Source organism: Lepisma saccharinum, chromosome 14 (genome assembly GCF_977018435.1).
Source record: "Lepisma saccharinum chromosome 14, izLepSacc3.1, whole genome shotgun sequence".
Classification (NCBI taxonomy): domain Eukaryota; kingdom Metazoa; phylum Arthropoda; class Insecta; order Zygentoma; family Lepismatidae; genus Lepisma; species Lepisma saccharinum.
Genome location: NC_139242.1, coordinates 64,879,566 through 64,901,837, shown reverse-complemented (window position 1 = coordinate 64,901,837; position 22,272 = coordinate 64,879,566). Strand labels below are relative to the sequence as shown.

General features: G+C 37.4%; 1 protein-coding gene across 2 annotated transcripts in view; it reads right to left on the bottom strand.

Annotated features, from left to right (window-relative positions):
- Positions 1-22,272, bottom strand: part of pins (G-protein-signaling modulator pins) — a 66,380-nt gene that overhangs the window by 12,237 nt on the left and 31,871 nt on the right. Inside the window, exons 9-11 of one of the 2 annotated variants that reach the window (XM_083135813.1) lie at positions 17,044-17,141; positions 10,429-10,614; positions 2,042-2,161 (exon numbers count right to left, since the gene is read on the bottom strand). In XM_083135813.1, coding sequence (XP_082991939.1) covers positions 2,042-2,161; positions 10,429-10,614; positions 17,044-17,141 — 404 coding nt within the window. The remainder of the gene's footprint in view (positions 1-2,041; positions 2,162-10,428; positions 10,615-17,043; positions 17,142-22,272) is intronic. The other variant, XM_083135814.1, reaches the window with a different exon arrangement.

The following is a 22,272-nucleotide window of genomic DNA, read 5'->3' as shown; positions in this document are numbered from 1 at the left end:
ACATAATATTAGGAAATAACATGTCAAAATACTGTGAAACACTGGAAAACAAGGGAAAACTATGGGAATATGAATCAGGGAAGGAAGAACCATTATCCTAAATCTGATTAATTCAGTTTGTTTTAAGTCCACTTTATGTACAGTAAGGCTAATTGGAACTGGACCTACAGTTTAAAGTGTGCCTCCACCGGGTATCGAACCCGGGACCAATTAATTACAAGGCGACAACACTACCACTGTGCCATCAAGAAGGTTATCCTCAATCTGACATCTTCATTCTTCAAACGGATGAAGGACTTATTAACTTTGTTTCTCAGGCTTCAAAAATGTAGGAAAAAGTGTGATATTTTTAAACAAAACAACATTCTCCCATAGTTTTTCCTTGGATCATGTTCATACTCCGAGCATGTAAAATATACATAAAAAGGTCTCTACTTGGTTCTAGATGTGTTTGTTGCCATAATCACATGTGGCATTACATGTTCATTAGTTTATAAAATACAACATTCTTAGCATGCCCATGTCAAAGGATTTCAAATCTTCAGTTTTTTCACTGTGATGTACACAAAATATTGGGCATACCCAATGATGATGTAAGTGAAAATGAAGTGATAAAAAAGTGGAGCACACTATCACATCAAATCACAAGTAAAAGAAATTATCCCACACAGTCATGTGTGTCACACGTAGTGCAGAAAATTCTGTGTTAAAAATTCTTGAAAGAAGTCTAGCCAATTATAAATTTCAATAAAGTGCGGCTGAACTAAAAAATAAACCACACTGATGTCAAACAGCTGCAACCAATAAATGTAAAACAATAATGCCACAATCTCGTATTTTAATGAAATTTCAGCATGAACGTAAGCAAATGTGCTTTCGTTGGCAAATAAAAACAGATGAAACACTACTGTTCCTCAGGATTCTTACAAATCCTTTCTTCCAAGAACTGTAAGAACCCTGTAAGTCGTAAGCCGATAGGAGAAATGGAGCTGACAGGTGCAATGCAGTGAAAGATGTTCACATGTGTTTGTGTTCTTGTGCAAAATCATGCAAAGTACCATGCAACAACTTCCACAATACCAGACTGGGTGATGAGATTTTTAAAGCAATTTTTCTGTAATACCAAAGATTAGTGAACTTCCATCATACCTGCTGTCATCTTTACTAATTCTTGACGCTAACGTGAGAACTCCTACTACTACACAGAGTGGATGACAACTGAAATCATGGTAGAGTGTTTGTATTTGGCAGCATGGAATACTGAGAAAATTCAAAGTTCTGTAACAAAATTGTGTTCAGACAGCATGAAAGAAAAATGAAGATCTGTAAATAGAAATTGTAAAGCTGGAAGGAAATGCACAAGAATTTCTAATCACATAGAAGAGAATTGGAAAAAGATAGGATAGCAGTGATTATGAATTCAAGCTTACACAATTTACACTATGTTCTATAAATCTTTACGAGCCAATGATGTAGGTAAGTCAATAATCTGTATAAGATGCATACAAAACCTTATTACAAAACAGAATGGTGCCTTAATTAAGCTAGTCTCCAAGATACAGATCAAACCTCACTATTAATTATAACAATACATACAATGCTACAGAGGCTATAAAGGAAAGTCCACTTTATGCACAAATAGGGTAATTGGAACTGGACCTTGAGTTTAAAATGGGGTCCATTCTACCATGTACCTACACAGGGTATCAAACCCAGGGCCCTTTAAGTACAAGGCATTGCAGCATCAGGACAGATATTATGTACATATACACAAACATATAGATTGCCTACATGAATAAAAAGCCAACAATTCATTTATTTTTAATTTCTTTTGGTTGCTTATTGTGACAAGAAGGAATTTTCTGTTTAACATATTAATTAGTGCATAAAATATAGTTTCCAGCACCAGGCATATGGCAGGTTTTTGTGTTATATAGTTAGATGTGTCTGAACTTTATTCATTTATTTTCACCAAATGTATATTTTTCTTTTAAAGTTCTTAACTTAAAATAGAGAACAGTCAGCATTCTAAAACGCTCACCTTATCACGACGACTGCTGTCACCAGAAGCTCCAATGGAAGGACTGTCTGTTACAGAAGGAGTTTGAGTGCTGCTGGAAGTGGCACTGGCAGAGTTCTTCTGTTTACCATCTGGGGTAAGCTGAAAGAATAATAAAACTCGTTTATAAAAGGACAATTAATTTTGGAAAGGTGGCACATGTTCTAAAAACCTCCATATTTAAGAAAGGGGATATTATATCCTTCCATACAATAAGAAAATGAAGTCAAAAGTGTAGTTTTGGTCCTAAATCATTATGTTTCAGATGGATCAATAAAAGGCTTAGTGTTAAAATCCTCATGAAGGTTCTGGAAACAAGACTGAAATGTCTGTGTTAGGACCAAAACCACAAGCTTTTATTTTCTTACTTTGGAACTGTGTTTAAATTAACATTCGAAAGACTTTTGCATATGCTCTCTATATTGATCCAATAAATTTGAATTCACTAGTGGTTTGAAAAGTAAATGAGAAAGCATAAGGGATTCTTTCTCAATTTTTTTGTTATTTCAAAGTGCCAATTGGAAATATTGTAATTATCTTTCATAACTCTTTCCAAAGCAGCTGACATAGATTGGTAGCCAAAAGTATCAAGCTGTGCATATTATACAAAACTTGCTATGTGACACAAATTGGAGCTATGGGGTACTTCAGGGATCAATCTTGGACCATTGTTATTCATCCTTTCTGTTAGACACATCCATGAAACCTGGTAATTGGCTGGATGATCTCCCACCTCTGATGGGAGCAAGGCCGGCAGGCACTGACCCTCACAGGCTGTTACGCCATGGGTTATTAATAGAGCCCGGAAGTTCAGGCATTTATTTTCGTTAAAATAGGCAGGAAAAAAGGCATTTATAATGTGGTAAATAGGCACTAAAAATGAAAAAAAAGGCAAAATAAACCAAAAAACGGCACATTTAGACGTCGCTTACTTTTATCTATAATTTCTGGCAAAATGTTAAAATCAAATTGGGAAGAGCATTTCAATTTTCTCCGTCTTGATTGCACATAACTACAAGGTGCTTTTTAAGTTCTAAACATTCATTGATAGTCGTCTGTCAGAGAGAATGTTTTTCATAATAGAAAATGATCTTTCTACTTCGACAGAAGTTATTGGAGCATACATATAATAAGCTAATGTAGCTGGACTCATTTTGGTAACAGCATTTTCACCTTTTAGAATATCACAAATTGTTTTCAATTGTTTCAAGTCCTCATTTGCACTCACTACCCGTTAGCACTTTTCCGCAACAGCTCACCCCTTTTCTCCTGGCACTTCCATCATCTGCTGCATAGATTCCTCGAAGATTTTCATGGATGCTATAATTGTAATTGTCTCTGGCAATGCACCATAATGTGCAAAAGTAAACTTGAATAGCACAGGAGTTTTTTCACTTCACGAATTGAAGCCGCTTCATTTTCTGGAAGAGCATCGATCACCTCACTGATTTTTTTAAGGTTGTTAGCATAATATATATCCAGGTTCCCTATCTCGTCAAGACTGGTTGCTGAGGTAAACTAAGCTCAATCGCAACTTCCTGAAATTTTCGGGTTCGAGAGGGAGATTTCAGAAATATTTTCTTTGTGTTCGAAATCAACCTGTCCACTTCAGCAGTCAATCATGCACAAGAAATGTTAACCGAAAGGCAATATCCTGACTCAGCATGAAATACTTTTTTCTCACACTTTTCTCCTTCAGCAATGTTGAAACATGCGTGAGTTCAATATTACTTAAATAAGGCGAAAATTATTCACATAATAAACGGAAGAAAAATAAATACCAACAACGTTTTTTAGGAGAAAAATAATTTATATACACATTTTTTTAAAAAAATGTCAAATTTCATTGAAAAAGACAAAAAAGGCATTATAATTAAAAATAGGCAGTGGGGTCCCAAATAGGCAAAATGAAAAGGCTTCCAAAACATTCGAAACAACATAAGAAACGTATATCCGGAAAAATTTTATCAATATATGCAGTAGATAAAAAGAGGCATTTTGCCAAACTTCCAGGCTCTAGTTATTAATATTGAATGCACCTTCCCACATTGTTGTATCACATGGTCAAGAAAAATCAAGCTGAGGGTTCATACTCAATCCCAGGTTTTTTATTGCTAGAGAAAATTTAACAGTTTAGATTCACAAATATCAATGTGTTTTGAAAGACTGGTTGTTCCAATTTAGATATGTTTGAATTTATTAATATTCCATTTGAAGCACACCTGTCACTATGGTCTTCAAATCTTGATTTAAAAGTATGATTGCATCCTTTAATTTGTAAACCTGTGTGCAATCAGCATAACACTGAACATCGAAATTTTTCAAGTATATGACTAACAGAAAGAATGAATAACAATGGTCCAAGAATTGAGAGCAAATGGCCAAAGATTGAGCCCTGAGGTACTCCATAGCTCCAATTTGTGTCACATAGCAAGTTTTGTATAATATGCACAACTTGAGACTTTTGGCTACCAATCTATGTCAGCTGCTTTGGAAAGAGTTACGAAAGGTGATTAGAATATTTCCAATTGTCACTTTTAACTAAAAAACTGCAGAACATACATGGCTTAAAAAAAAAAAAACACCTGTTGATCTGTGACCACAAGTGTAGTAAAACTCCTTCCTCTTCCAACTACTTGCAAATTTTACACTAAACATTCATAAATATTTCCTTGTACATCTTACTAAGCATATCAACAATTTATGGACCCCTCCAACCCCCCCCCCCCCGTAAATGTATAATTGTGTTCATCCCATCATCTATTTCATCAGTTAATTATTTATCCTATTATCATAATTAACCCAAGAGGTAGGAAAACCATATAAAATTACCAAAAGAGAATGAAATAAAAGAAAGTTCCTGTGTTAAATGTTGCAAATAGGTTGAATATGAATGTTCCAGGATTTTTTTTTTTCACTTTAACAAAGAGTCTAGATGCTGAACATGGGCTTGCTCAGTAACGCACCAGTTCAGGTTAGAACACTTGCAAGTTGCCACACTGTGTGAAGTGTGCCAAAAGAAGCCTACGGTGCTGATGTAACACATAATTTTAAATAACATTAAATATACTGGAAAGAAGTACTCACTTATCTGACATGTTGGTTTCTTGTGGCCACTGGTACCACCCTCTTGGGGAACTTAATACGAGTGTGTCTATTTAACAGGCAACACTGTTGGAATATGGTCATGTGACAAATTATGAATGAGTTGTGTGAATATGTTTACATGCTGGCTTCAGATTACCACTCTGTGTTAATGAATTAGAAGCAGTTGGGGGGAAGGAGAAATATCCAACTCTTACATATTAGGCCTTAATTAACATGTGGGTTCGGTGGTGAGGGGTTGAATTAAACATTGGGGGGACAGTATCCAACTCTAGGTCTTAGATTATGGCAGGGACTTTAGTTAGATGGGGATTGATCATTAAATTGAGGGGGGTATCCAATTCTTGTGTATTACTATTGTCCTAGACTGTTGCGGATATTCTGGTGTGGAGACAGAATTATTTTTTTTGGAGGAGTCAATATCCACTCTTCAATATCAACAGTAAGTCTAAAATTGGTAGGGACATTTTGGTGGTAGGATTGAGTATTAAATTTAAATGGGGAGATAGGAAGCTCTTGATAAAGTGTTAAACCTTAGATTGTCAAGGGATTTCTGTAGTGAAGAGAGAGTATTAAATTTTGGAGACTGTATTTAGCGATGTGGTATCCACACATTTTCGACACTGAACGTGCGAAAAGAGATGCTGGAAAAGACTAAATATCTTGGGATCCTAAGAAAGTATTGACACCCCATTAAATTAATATTCTTGAAAGCCTGCAAAAAAATGGATGTAAAAAAGTCACTTTTGTACTATTTATGTACCACTCATGTTACTAAAGAAAAAGGACTCGTAGAATACTTAAAACCAGTTTTGTGGATTAAGTAAGTGCTTATTTTCAGTATATTTAACTGCTACAGCATTTTTCATTCGCTGAAACATGAACAAGCACATGCTTCCATTACCATTCATTGTCTACCATAAATTGTAAACAAAGAAAAATATTGTTTTCATGATCAATGTGATGTATTTGTGAAAAGTGAATAGGTAAACAATGCTCTTTTTCTAAAAACAAATTGTCATTGTGAATTCTAGGCTCCTAGGCTTTGTAACAGGCACAGAGCAGTTGGTAGCATGCTGGTATGAATTGCCAAAACTACTAAAACTGGTCAAGCCACATTTTTGTACTCAACGCAATCTGTTGCTCATATATGTAAATATTTACAGTGTTAATGAAACATCACCAGTATTTAGTAATAGCATTTTCCATGCATTGCTCAGAATAGCTTTAAAGTTCATTTGTGAAATATCATGCAACTAGAAAACATATGTACATACAAATTATGTAAAAATTAATACACAAAAAGAAGTATTAGATCAATTTGTTAATGTTAGGATTCATTTTGGACCTATCAGAAATTTTAGTACCTTAATTCACGTTACTTTCAGGTATAGAACATGTTTACCTTACTGAAATATGGTCACTACAAAAATACAAACCTAGAATTTAAAAAAAAATGTATCACTAATACTAATGAGCCACGATGGTCTAGTCAGTGGGGCATCTGACTGTCACGTGGAAAACCTGGGTAGGATTCCCAGGGTGGGTGATCTAAGGTGGGATTTTTTTCCGGCCCTGTCCCCGTATAAAGTGGCTCTGGGGCTCACCCAGCCTCGAATCAATGGGTACCTGGGAGCAACCCTGGGGGGTAAAGGGAGCTGGAGTATGGTGCTGATCACATCACCTCCAAAATGGAAGATATCGAGAATGTGTGAGTCCCTACCCCCACATCCCCTAAAATGTGCGTTCATGGCACGGTGCTATATGCACAGGGAACTTTACTTTACCTTACCTATCACTAATAATTCACAGAAGGGTTGGGACCAAATAATTAACTCATAGTGATTATGTATGTTGTTATGGCATTGATAAAAATAATTTCTTCATACAATATTTCATTTCAATAAACAAACTTATAATTTGCTTCCACAACTGAATTACTTTCCTATACATATAAAGGGGTGGGCATAAGTCAGTTTACTGAAAATGCAAACTATATTACTGTTTGTATTTAAATAGAAATATAAATTACCGTCGTAGGGTGCAGCCGTAAACTGACTTCCGCCAACCAATGTATATTGGGTTAACATTTCAGTGGCAAAATGTATTGGAGCCGATAGATAATCATACAGTTATTGAGTACAATGTACGTGTTGTACATAATCGATCATCAGTATTGATAACATTTTTCAACAAAGATGAGAAGAACTGTGGCAAACTCACGAACTAAAGTGGATGGTAATATGTTTTCTCCCCCACTTGCCCTTCGATTGTGCCTGAGTGTTCCATAATTGCCAAATGTATAGCTTCCCTCACTTGCTTCGTGTTCAGAAAAATCAACAAGGTTAAATATTACGTCTCTACTCTTGCCATGTTTGGCATTCCCTGTCATGATGATACAAACACTTGGCACTGAATAAAGGTGATGATGTGTTGAAAATTGATGCACATTTTCGCAATGAAAGGGAAGGATTACATGGTAAACATCTGACTGCATTCCTCATGCTCCCTCCGCTTACTTGCAGTTGGAAATTAGACAAAAGCACCACATGGTTTTGATTGATTTATAACTATCAAATCTTGCCAACTATCAGGTAAATAGATTAATCACGGCAATAAGCAATAAAAAAAAAATTGGACTGTGGCTGTTCCCTGAGAGTTGTGGAATACGGATGACAAGCCAGTTTCCCCGAGCAAGAAGGCCGATCCTCGGGTAAAAAAACAAAAAAATACAGCTTTGGAGCCAATGAACGGATTCGATTGAAATTTAAGACAGCTCAGTATCAGATCCTGATCGGCAAAATCCCAAAAACACAACATGATAGGAGGTGAATTAAGGGAGAAATTAAAGGTTAAAGAGCTAGAGTGGATGACAATACGTACAGACTCACCGTCGCTGCCTACGGAGCAACCGTGCAGAATACAATGGATCCAGCGAGAGGGTAGCATCCCTTCGAAGAGTCGCTGGAGATAGGTCAAGGAACTCAAATTACATGGGCCAATATAGAAGGGTAAGATGCCATGGTTTGAGTACGATTTAACAAGGCATAGACCGAGAGGGTATCATAACGAACATTTGAAATAGCACATAAATAGACAAGCAGAAAACACAGTTTATCTTACACAACCTCTCGGGAACCATCCACGCTTACAAGTACTCACCTCGTGTGTCTAACCAATCAGTGTTGTGTTTAGTTTGCCCAGGATTGTTTACAATCATGATGGAGTAGAGAGCGGGAAAGAGCCCACATGGGGGCATTCAACCCCTTGCCTCCCTCGAAGATGCTGAGATCTAGAAGTGTGAAGACTTACCGTCTAGAAGCCATCTCATTCATCACACTGCCAGGAGTATCAACATCGCCAAGAGGATTAAATCAAACAGATCCGGCAAGGTAAGCTGAGTGACAAGTGTGACGTCTGTAAATGGAGAAGCTTCGCTCGCCCCGTCGTAACTATAAATGCCCAATGAACTCGCATATTTACGTATAAATTACTCATTGACATTGCTTATTACGGTGATTAGATCGTACCAGCGATAATTTTATTATGTAAATCAGAATACAACTTTCAGTCATTCAATTAGGCAAAGTACTTAACCTTCAGATAGTCAAAACTATAGATTGTCGCTGTAATTATATAACGGTGATCAAATTTGACCTCAAACAAGCAACAATATAAAGGTAAACCTAATAACATTCAATTATACCTGCATAAAGGAGTAGTGTTTTCGTCCATGCTTAAGCTCCTACCTGAACATAAGATACCCGGAAACGGAAACGTGAATGAAAAAATAGGAAAAGATGTAATCAATGCTACTGACTTTAAACATCACCCGAAACTAAATTTGTATTAATTAATGATGTCTTTTGAAATGCCGAAGTATGCGTGAGAGAGTGAATGTAGGAATGAAAGGGGCATTAATATAAGTGTTTTATGCATGTTCTCTTATCTAGCAATTATATCATATAAAGTAAATTAATCCTGTGGTGTGTAATTTGAAACTATACAATCTCTTGGGCTCCAACTGATGGCACTTACCCTGGCACAAAAGGTAAATATTGTATTAATCATTGCCTATTGTTTATTTGTTTCTTGTTTGTTTACATTACCCATGCAATGTACCGCCGGAGTGGTGTCATACACATTAAGGTAGATGCCGTTATAGATTGTTTAATTATTTAGCTTATTTTACTTCACTTCTCTGGCACTTTTGACTAATCGCGAAGATAAGGATAAGTGGTGACAAGATGCAATGGACGAGAGGACAATTACAAACACAAATAAACAGCACAAAACACAGACCCTACTAAGATTAAACTGGCCGTGAGTCTATTTACCACAACCAGGTTACTCTGCAAGAATGCAGTACAGGGTGTACTAAGTGGAAGTGAGGTTGACATATGGGTGTCTTCATAAAGGTTTAACCCATAGCCCCAGCACCACAGGGTTTTCTCTTCTTGGTTAAGCTGTGCTACCATTTCACTCTATTCTACTCGAGTCTAAAACTGACTAGAACAATAGCATCAAATCTTAATTAGATAACATATGCCTAACATGGTCTCAAAGCAAGCACAAAAAAGTTTACCAACTCCTACACATACATCCAGGTACATAGAAACAAACAACATGTTTGCTTGGAATTTTCCTCACAATATTATTGAGGGTTATCCTACTTATTTTAAAGATTCTTCATCAGATCATATGATGGCAACTGTTTGATAGTCAAAATTTTGTGATGTTGAAAAAAATGATTACAGCAGAAATATTAATTACGTATAATGTACATACATGATAACTTAAATATTTAACTCAATATTTAATTATTAAAATATGTGATCTAAGGTTAGTTGCATTTTATTTTGTTAGAAATATGATGGAAAAGGGATGTAAATTAAGAGAATGACATGCATTACCGTTTTAAACTTTAAGATGGTTATAATTTTAAAGTAAATTAACTCATATTCCCTAAAAGGAAAGAAAGAAATACACACAGACAGATAGGTACGCATTTCATGGTGCTAGTGAATTACTGTTTTGATCTTAGGTTATGTACAATTCAAGGCTCACAAGGAAAATAAAAAGAAAGCATAGTCAAATAATGTGCAACTGAAATGGCTATATTTTACAAGCATATATGTAGCCTGTACAAAGCAAAATTTTCTAACATGCTAATTTTAAAAAGGGCACTGTTACATACTGCACCAGTAAGTTCCATGGTAGCGTACCACCTGCAGCAGCAAAACAAAGAAATAAAAACACCACACCTTAAACAAATCCAGCTGTTCCATGCTTTTTCTCCTCACCCTATTTCTCCTTTCACCGGGTGACGAATTCTTTAGAGGTACCGTCTCACTATCGGGTGATGTATTGCCACTTAGGGGAAGGCCCAACACTTTCCTCAGATCTACAATGTTCATTTGAGCTGTTGCTTGTCCCATCTGATCCCCAATCTGGAAAAGAAAATACATATATATCTTAGAGATGTGATAGCAGTGATCCCACATGAACTTTAAATGTACTTTCCCCAAATTTTCCAGAGTGATACATAGAAATACCTTCGTTTACCTCCATAACACACCATCCTCACCTTTTTTATTACTATTAGAGATGGGGGTTAATTAATCAGTACTCTATCAATATTGGCCAATATAGGCATATGATGTATCAGTTATATCAGCAAAATTACCGGCAAATTTACTGATCTCATATATTTTGTGACGTTTTTCCTACGCTTTTCGTACTAAAAAGTATTACGTAATAATTCCGCGTGGAAAAACTTCACAATTCCTCATTCTTCGTACGCCTTGCATCACCTGTTGTTTTTGGTTGGTTATACAAGTTCCCGCTAGAGGTCTCTACTGACCTTTTGCTCGGCGCTCGCTTCTCGAGCAGCCAAAACTAACACAGTAACAGTTCCGACTTCGCAGAGCTTCGCGAAACAACTAGCGTGACTCGAGTCACGAGAGGAGGGTCAGACAGAGAGTATGTGGAGTGTTTAAGCGTGCAAGTTGTCTCGCAGGCGAGACTTGAACTTTTGATTTTTGTTTGCACTCAACGTTACTAGATACGCTCTCTGAATTCTACGCCAAGTATTGTACGTGCCTTCGTCTATCACGCTTAATGCCGTTTACAAGTTAACGTGAGGCAGAAGTGGATTTTTCTGGACGAACTTTACACGCGTAAAAATGGAGTCGCATTTGATTGGAGTGAGAACTTTGTTGAAGCCCTATTAGATTTGGCCAGTCTCCAACAACGCGGACCAACATCCAGAATTGTGACTGGGGAACGAGTCGATGGACATTTCCAGACGTTGCTCCCATGCTCAGATGTCAGAACGAGAAGGAAGTCGAGTTTTCGTTTGACGCATCGCCCATAGCAGTATTACATGGTCGTTGGAACCTTTTGAGCAGTTTAAAGGAGTTATGTACAGTGACCACTCCCCCCCCTTTTTTTCTGCGAAGTGTAAATCGTGAACTGTGATAGATTCGTGTACGTTTATAATGATTGAGTCGAAACTTTAAATAAGTAAGAAAGGGAAACAAGGGCGACGAAAGTATAACCCATTCTAAATCGCAACTAATGCACGTTGACTAATTAATGAGCAACGAGTTGTTAGGTTTATTGCATTATGATGAAAGGAAGGAACGTAAAGTAAATGGAACTTGCGACGTTTGTGTAACATTAAAATTTAGCGAGGCGTACGCGTGACAATTCACATTCACCATTGCCAATGTTTAAACTCTAAGGTAATTAACGCGAGGGTGACACAAATCAAATTAAAGTAGTGGGAGCATCAAAGTAATGAAAGGAGGATTGTATTATTTACTGTAAGAAAAAGAAAAAAAGGTAAAAGTGGATCATTTGTTAATCAATTGTGAATATTTGATTTCGTGTACTAATAGATTCACGATGTGTTCAATTGAAAGGATTTAATTGTTATTACGTTCAAGTTCTTGTTACCGTTTAAATTTGTAGTGTATTTCCTGATATGTCAAATGACAGATTATACATCGAAAGAAAGAATTGTTAAAGCTACAATTGGAATGATTTTTAATGGAAGTTAAAGTGCGTTTGCACTCGATAAATTGTTTCTGATGTTGTTGTTAATCGAGATATTAATCGTTCTTGTTCGAGATTAAATCTAATAAATTTTTGACTCAAGTCTTTGAAATTTGCATACAGTTCTATGTTTTTTTTTCAGAACCCTTCCACAAAAAAGAAGTAATGAGGTTACTATTGGTAAGAAAAGAAGTGGTGAACTTTTGTTGAATAGTACTGGTTATATATATATGTATTTTATGAATGAATAGTGTGTCTTTTGTATTGCAGGATTCCTTAACGAATAACCAAACCTGAGCGAATTTTCCACGATATTTAGTGAACATATTTTGTTTATAAAACGTTTTTGATTGTTTTTAAGGTAGGGTCCACATAGTGGATTATATCCTCTTCTTTTCCTTTTTTGCCCACTCTTATTGATTGGTTCTCTATTGAGCCTGAGGTGGCGGCGACAAACGCTGGCCAGTAACCTCAACAAACTTGCGACTTGTATCTGTTGGTTGTTGCTTAATTTGAAGCGCGTACTTTAATTGATCCCGGACCTGTTTCCGCACGCTTCCCACGAGGCTTCATTGGCCCTATTTTCTCGTACGCGACCAACACGTTACAATTTATAATTATCCTGTAATTAATTGCAATAATTTATTCGCATAACTACAATTTGCAAATATTAAACAAAACATAAGTCACAACATATGATTTAAAATTCCTTTACAAATTCTGACATTTCGAGACGATACCCATACCTTCCTCACAGGTGTCCAAAAATCACATTAAAGGATAGACAAAATTCAAACAGAATAAAAAGTGGTTAAAAAACTGTACTTACTGAAAGTAAAGCAGGGCCTACTACATGATATTAGATAGTGCTGTGTAACTTTTATGCAAAACAGTTGATGACAATGATGTGCAGGCAATAGAATGCTGCAGGAAGAGGATTTTGCTCGAGCGCAAAATAGTTTGCATGGTTTGAGTTGGTGTTTAAGTCCACTTTATACACAGTAAGGCTAATCGGGACTGGACCTACAGTTTGAAGTGGGATCCGAACCACTTGTGCCTCCACCAGGTATCGAACCCGGGACCCCTCGATTACAAGGCAATGCCGCTACCACTGTGCCATCAGGGAGGCCCTAATAGTTTGCACGGACAACACTAAATAGCATAGAGAATTGACGAATTGAGAGCTACTTCACTCGAGTGAATAACACTCGAACAGGCAAAACGAGCGGTATACACTCAAAGCCCAGTAATACACATAAAAGTAAAGTACAGTGTTCCCCTGTGCTTCGCACCATGCCATGAAGGCATATAGGGGGTGTGGAGTAAGAGCACAACACTTTCTTGATCAGGGCCGAAGATGGGAGTGATGTGATCAGCACCATGCCTCTGGCCACCTTTACCAACCAGAGTTTCCTGCAGGTACCTACCTACCCACTTTATACGATGCTGGGTGGAGCCACTTTAACAGGTGGAAAAAAAACCCGGTTCTCCCCCGCTGGGGATCAAACCTGGGTGTCTCGCATAGTAGTCAGATGCCCTAACGACCGAGTATGACTGTAATTTGTCTGTGGTAGTGGGCTCTCAAATATGGATCGTGAAGTGAACATAGTCATCATCTCCATGCTAAAATGTGGTTGTCTATATATGAAAATGAAATACATGATTGTGGGCTGAATCTACCAAGGAGGATTTTTTACATATGTGTGTCTACGATATAAAGAGCAACATAAATTAAGAGAATTAGAAAATAAAATCCTTAGAAAAAAAATTTGGACCTAAAAGGGAGAAGAAGACAGGTGAGTGGAGAATGTTACATAATTTATAACTGCATAATATGTACTTATGTCCAGATATTATTAGAATAATTACATCAAGAAGAAGACTTACATGGGCAAGCCATGTGGCATTAATGGGAGAGGAAAGAAGAGTTTACAGGATTCTTGTTGGGAAGCCTGATGATAAAGAGACCTGTAGGAACACCCAAGACGAAGATGGAGGGATAATGTTGAGTTGTAGCTGAAGGAAACTGGTAAGAATGGAAAAGACTGGATTGATCTTGCCCACTTTAGGGACAGATGGAAGGCTTGTGTTGGTGCAGCCACAAAACTTCGGGTTTAAGAATGCTAGAGAGTGAGTTAGTTATGCGTCGAAGATTATTTGGTATATGCTCGAGGTTGGGAGACTTGAATGAGTACGAGCGAGCAAAAGTGATCCCATGCAGGGCTTTAGCATGTAGTTTTTGGCATTTGCTTCCTGTATTACTGAGGTTCTTTGAGAGATGGTGTAATGTTTCTAAGCCATTAGCTTGTGATTTTGTTTAAGAGTAACTGAAAGTGAGAGTTGGAGGGAGTGGGGGGGAAGCATTAACAATTTAACATGATCGCCTTTTATCTCTTGATTTTGCATCTCTTATATTGTAATCTTAAAAATAGCCCTGTATGAAGCACTTCCCAAAGGCTGCTTTTCCCCCTTTGAATTAGGTTAAGTGAAAGCTCACTCAAACAAGCAGAGAGGGAATGCTGACATATTTCGAGTTACCACAGAAGTAAGTGGTACCACAACCTGCAGCTGGCTGGTGGACAAAAACAGATGCCAGGCAGAGGTGTAACAGGTTGTGGATAATAGGCCTGCTGTATTTTACGCTTTTTATGCAAACAAGCACTTTTTCCCTCTACACAATGCTGCCTAAAAGCACGTATTCTTATGATCTTGTCATTATCACATACCCTGAACACATCAGTGGCAGATTAATGAGATCTTGTGGGGGGAGGAACTTTTCTTTCTTTTGCTTGTCACACATTAGATTCTTGGAAAAGTTGCTGTTGTTGTCATTTAGGTAGGCTAACTGGAACTGGGACTACAGTTTGAAATGGAATATGAACCACTATGTTCATCCACCGGATACTGAAACCACTTGATTATAAGGAGACAACATTACTACTAAACCATAGGGGAGGCCCATTTCATTGAAGATTACTCGGTTTTAACCATCCTTTTTGCAAGTGATTGCTGAATTTTAGATATCAGAGGAAAGGAGGGGAAATAAATTGACCCCTCTTTCAATCTTAATGTACTTTTGGTTTTTAGTGTGATTGCTTCATTGATTGAATTGGCATTTGAAGTCCACTTTATGCATAGTAAGGCTAATTGGGATTGGACCTACAGTTTAAAGTGGGATCCGAACCACTATGTACCTCCACCGTGTATCGAAGTCTTTAGTATCAATACAATGCCATAACTGTATGGAATAATATATGGGGTGGGTCCAGATTCTTCAAAACTAAGACTTTTGTATGATATCAGGAAAGATCAGTTTTCTACATGAATTCATCAGTACAATTTCTAACCCTGAAGTGATGGTGGTATCTGGAGGGGTGTTGGAGACTTTATTTTTAATGAAAAAAGTTTCTAAAAAATTTTCTTCTCATCTCTACAACATATCTATACCAAACAAAACAAGATATTATTCATCCATAACACTACTATCACTAGTTTCTGAGATAAAGTTATTTAGAGTAGTAATAAGTACCGTATTTACTCATGTATAATGCACACTTTTTTCCAAAAATTTTGCTCCCAAAAACAGTGATGTGTATTATACACGGAATAATTCAGACAGCCAACATGAAACCGCACAGGGCCATTCCATGATTTTGTGACACTAGCATTGATTTTTCATGCTTACGGAAATCTATCATGCTATATATCGTTGTAAAGCTTAAATTATGCAGTCTCTGAATATGACAACACTATTTCATTCAAAATAGCAACACTAATGTGCAATGAGATTGAAAGAAGCTCATCACAAAGTGAAGGAACGTTCTGATTTTCATTGTACTTTGGATGAAAGAAAAATAAGGGAAAAGAAAATAATAATTAAAATGTATTACTGGCCAAATAATATGACATACATGGAGTGTGTAAATGCCTTAATGGAAGAAATCTTGTGCTGCTAACTGTTAGTTTGAGGGTCCTGAATGTGTCTCATAAATGTTATGTTTGCCATGAAAAATATGTACATTTTGAATTTTTTTTAGAAAAAGTAAAGAGGAAATTAGCAAAACCATGTATAAAAAATTTAAAGGCAATATCCCACAATTTTTATTTTTTTTTACTTTTACAATTACTTTGTAATGTAATGTTCTGCGACACCGAGTAAAGCATTGCCATTCTGGCGAAATTTGAGCATGCACCTTCTGTCACATGGGATGCATATAAGCCATATTTGTTGGGCGAGGAATAATAGAAAATAACTTCTTGAGTACTGCAAATCCATAAGGTAATTTTCATCTTGCTATCTACTATTACAGAATAAATAAGGTGGTTAGAGAGTGAAATCTTTGGGTTGCTAAACACAGTGGAGGTAAGTGGGTTGGTGGCTTATTGTTTACACAAGAGGATATTCTCCTCTTGGTCCACATAGCAACAGGTGACTCATTTAATAGGTATGATGTCATTCACTCTTGATCAGCATAGCAACAGCTGCCTTATGACCTACACCCAAGAAAACCATTTCTTGAACCTGGATTATACTGCGCATTATATACGAGATATAATTTTTGTCACTTTTCCCCATCAAAAACCAGGGTGCACATTATACACACGTAAATACGGTAACTTAAAATTTGTCACTGAAAACAGGCTCAGCACTGAGGCAAATACTGCATGAAACAACCCAACATCTAAGGGTTGTTCAAAATAGTTATGAATGTTAAAATATATAAGTATTCCACTGCAACTATTTAAAGCATTAGATAAACTGCATTTTAAAACAACTATTACTTAATGACAAATCCAATTCCGGTAATATGAATACTTACTTCTTTTGAAATTTCCAAATGTCTGTTGGCAAAATAGAGAGCTTTCTCATGATTTCCCATTGCTGAATGAGCATTCCCCAAGCTCCAACAGGCACGACCTATGAAGAAGTTTGAAAATTTTACACCAGATATAGATACTTAAATAATACACAAATTACTCTAAAACCAAAAAGGTATGCCTGTATAATGATTCATAATCATAAAAGGTATTATTATGAGTTTATCTTAATTAAGTGGAGGGTGCGTAATGGATGTCCTGAGGGGGCACTTAACCTTTTGTGTCCCAAGCATCTCGATCGAGATACCCAAATGTAACCCTCATGGTCCCAAGCATCTCGATCGAGACGCTGTGTCAAGGTCGTAGTTTTTACGTTATAACTTTTCTATTTTTGGCTAGAATTTCGATTTTTTTTATATTGTTCCTAACACATGTATTTAACAGAAATGTTTTTTTTGCATTTTTTTTGTCTTCATGAAAATGGAGGGGGAAAGGTGGGAAAAGGGCCTTCCCTTTGTGTCTCTTTTCAAGGGAAAATTTTTACCGACAAAGGAAGACCGGCTCTGTTGTTCTAAAGCAATGCTTTTCACTCCCTCCTGTTAACTGCATTCGAAGGAAGCTTGTTTATCAGTATCCGATGTTAAAATGAAAGATATCCGTGAGGGTGCAAGCAGGGGGTGGGGGGAGGGGGAAGACTGGTTGTTGAATCTGTGTTGTGAGAATGGAATTTTGAAGCAGGCTGAAGGAAACCTTTGTTTTTTAGCACAAGTGTCCACAAGTTGTGACAGGGGTTACCCTGCATTGTCTAAAAATAGAATTTCAAGCAGCTGCAAGAATCGGCGCTCATTTTTCACTGCCTTCTAGCTTTTTGAGTTGTTGTTTTTTAAGTCCACTTTATGCACAGTAAGGCTAATCGGGACTGGACCTACAGTTTAAAGTGGGATCCGAACCACTTGTGCCTCCATCGGGTATCGAACCCGGGACCCCTTGATTACAAGGCGACGACGCTACCACTGCGCCATGGGGGAGGCCTCCTTCTAGCTTTTTGTCCGTGAATGTTGTGCGTAGGTGTCGTTTTGTGCCCACGTGCGAGGACATTTATTGGGAGTTTTCTCCCTTTCCCCTCCATATGTACGCCGAATGTGCATAAATTACATATCGTCTGAATCTGTGATTCATTCTGCGTACAACGGTATATCTTTCATATCTCTAGGGCATTTAGTTTCTGAGCTATAGTCATTTCAATGTAAACTAACTAAAACTAACTCCTAGCCTTCTTAAACCCGAAGGCTCATGGCTGCAGCAACACAGGCCTTCCATCTTTCCCTATCTTGAGCAAGTTCTATAAACTCTTTTTCATCCCTACCAATTTCCCTTAGGTCCATCTCAACGTTGTCCCTCCATCTTCGTCTTGGCCTTCCTACTGGTCTCTTACCATTAGGTTTCCCAACAAGAATCCTGTAAACTCCTCTTTCCTCTCCCATTCGTGCCACATGGCCTGCCCACCTAAGTCTTCTTGATTTAATTATTCTAATAATATCTGGACATGAATACAAATTATGTAGTTCTAAATTATGTAACCTTCTCCACTCACCTGTCTCCTCATCCCTTTTAGGTCCAAAGATTTTCCTAAGGATCTTATTTTCAAATACTCTCAATTTATGTTCCTCTTTCAATGTAAGGGACCAAGTTTCACATCCATATAATACTACAGGCAAAATTACTGTTTTGTATATTTTAACTTTTAGTTTCTTAGATATTAAACGAGAAGACAAAAGTTTATGAAGAGAGAAGTAACATGCATTTCCTGAATTAAGCCTACTTTTTATTTCCTCTTTAATATAATTTTCATTTGTTAATATTACTCCTAAGTATTTGAATTTGGAAACTGGTTCAAACGAGTTGTTATCAATAATTAGATTTTGATTATTACCTAACACTTGGTTTCGGCCTGTAAGCATATATTTAGTTTTCTCTTTGTTAACTTCCAAACCTATCTCTTTAGCAGTTTTGAAAAATATTTTAGCATTATTCTTAATTGTATTCACATCATCCCCCAGTAAGTCTACATCATCTGCATATGCTAACAACTGAGTCACACCATTTAATTTTAGTCCTTCTTTAGTTTCTTTTACCTTCCTAACAGCATATTCTAAGGCAAAATTAAAGAGCAAAGGAGATAATGCATCTCCTTGTTTTAACCCATCATGAATTGTAAATTTGTCAGACATATTAACCACTTGCCTGACACTTTATTTTCCCAAAAGTGGTCCATATTTTACACATTTTTTTTATTGTGTGTTTGTAATGTACCGATATCGGCAATTAAGGAACAGTAATGAAATTCTATTTTTGGGGTCAAATAAGGTTACCAAACTATTCAAAAAACTTCCATAATTATTAACCCGAGTTAACTCGTACATACATGGAAAGTACTACAAATGTTTCAAAATAGCATATAAACTGTGGAAAATAAAATGTCTTCACATTTTAATGTTGAATTCCAAAGAGACAGATCCAACAGATGAAAGAAAATCTTTTTATAATACTTTTTGCCACGCTTTGTTGGTGTGGCGTATGAAGCAAGATGCTGATCAACACCACCCATTTTGTCGTTGTAATCGACCACCACTCGTGGTTTAATTTTGGCTTTGTGACTTTGTGTTACAGTCATCATTTCAACAGAATGGATGGTTGACAACAATGTCACATCCTTCTTATCTTTCCATTTCATGACTGTCACTTTGCCGCATTGCAACCCTACTTCTTCGCCTTTCTTCAATTTGGCTGTTCTTAGAGTCTGTGGTACATCTCTCCTACTGCGTTTCAGTGTTCCAAATACATCAGCTTTTTCGAAATGAACAGATCTGCAAGTTGTGGGGAGTTATAATAATTGTCCATTGTCAAACAGTACCCCTTTCCCAACAAATCATATACCAAAGAAAATATTTTAGAAGGCGACTGTACACCACCACAACTATCTGTATCTGTCCCGTCAGTACACACACTGTCCACTGTTGTATCACTTCCACTCACATCCATTTTTCCTTCTCCTCCTCTATACTGTTGTCTAAGCTTATCGTTACTCATCTTGTTGTTCTTCGCACGATGGAAAACACTAAAACATGAACAGAATGTATTCACAACACAAAAACGCTCTGTACGTTTTGACACTACACTCACAGAACGACCACAACTACGTAGTGTCATGGGAATCCGGTAGATGGCCTTCCATCTAGTGGCCAAAATGGGAATTAACACCTTTTAAAGCTCAAACGAGTCTATCCGGGTAGGCAGAAAAGTGCACTGCGGTTGCACGATTTTAACGAGATAACTCGGGTAAATAATATGTAAAGCAAAAACAAATTTCGAGTTAACTCGGGTTAATCAGGCAAGTGGTTAATACCCACACGAATTTTACTTTCTGTTTCACTGGTGCATATTTTTATCATACTAACAAGCTTCTTAGGTATTCCAAACTCTACTAATATATTATATAATTTATCTCTTTTGACCGAATCATATGCTTTTTTGAAATCAATGAATAGCTGATGGACATTTTGATTATATTCCCACTTTTTTTCAAGTGTCTGTCTGATGTGAAAAATTTGATCTGTAGTTGATCTGTTACGTTTAAATCCACATTGATAACCTCCTATAATTTCATTAGCATATGGGGTTAGTCTTGTTAAAAGAATGTTAGATAATATTTTATATGTTGTCATTTCAATGTAACTGCATTTTGAAGCTTGAATCAGTGGCGTGCCAACCATTCCTTTTGGGGGTACAACTCAAGTTACCTTGTAATAATGCAAATATTTTTGTGTTCCTTACATGTCAGCGATAATTTCTATGTGCATTTTGAACTTTTCATATCCTTTTTTTCTGAGGTGGGGGTGGGGGTGGGGGGGGGAGAAACCCCATTTTTTTAAAAAAAGTATTTTCAGGGGATTTCCCCCCTTCCCCCCCATATATACACCGAATGTGCATAAATTATATATCTTTTGAATCTGTGATTCATTCTGCGTACAACGGTATATCGTTCATATCTCCAAGGCAAATAGTCTCTGAGCTAAAGTCATTTCAAGGTACCACTGCATTTTGAAGCTTCAATCAGTGGTGTGCCGACCATTCCTTTTGGGGGTACAACTCAAGTTACATTGTAATAATGCAAATATTTTTGTGTTCCTTACATGTCAGCGATAATCTCTATGTGCATTTTGAACTTTTCATATCCTTTTTTCGGGGGGGGGGGGGGGGGGGTGAACCCCATTTTTTAAAAGAAAAATTATTTTCAGGGGATTTCCCCCCTTCCCCCCATATATACGCCGAATGTGCATACATTATATCTCTTTTGAATATGTGATTCATTCTGAGTACAACGGTATCTCGTTCATATCTCCAGGGCAAATAGTCTCTGAGCTAAAGTCATTTCAAGGTACCGCTGCATTTTGAAGCTTGAATCAGTGGCGTGCCGACCATTCTTTTTGGGGGTACAACTCAAGTTACATTGGTCATATGATAATAATGCAAATATTTTTGTGTTCCTTACATGTTAGCGATCATTTCCATGTGCATGTCGACACTGTCATGTATTTTTTTCTTGAGAGGAGGGTGGGGGATCCAAATTTTTTTCCCCGAAATTTTGGAATTTTTAGAGTTCGCCCTCTCCCCATTGCCACATATACGCCGAATTTGCATAAATTTCATATAGTCTGAATCTCTGGTTCATTCCGTGTACAACGGTATATCACTCATTTCTCTAGGGCAAATAGTGGCCGCGGTGGCTCAGTCGGTAACGCGTCTGACTACCATGCTCAAGGTCCCGGGTTCGATCCCCGGCCGGTTCAAATCCGGGAACTTTTCTAACGGTGAAAGCGGCCCCGGCGCCCACCCAGCGTCGAATAACATGGGTACCTGGGGGAAACCCTGGGGGGTAAAGGCGGTCAGGGGCGTGATGCTGATCACATCACCCCCACTCACGACCGGATCAAGAAAGTGTGGGGCGTTACCCCCACACCCCCTATACGCCTTCATGGCGTGGTGCTATGCACAGGGGAACACTTTACTCTAGGGCAAATAGTCTCCGATCTACACTCATTTAATTGAAACTCTGCATTTTGCTCAAAATCGGCTTGGGCACCAAGGGGGTTACATGTGAAAATGGCCGTGGGTTCCAAAAGGTTAAAGGTCAATCTCACTTCCACATAGTACACCCTGTTAACTGCAAT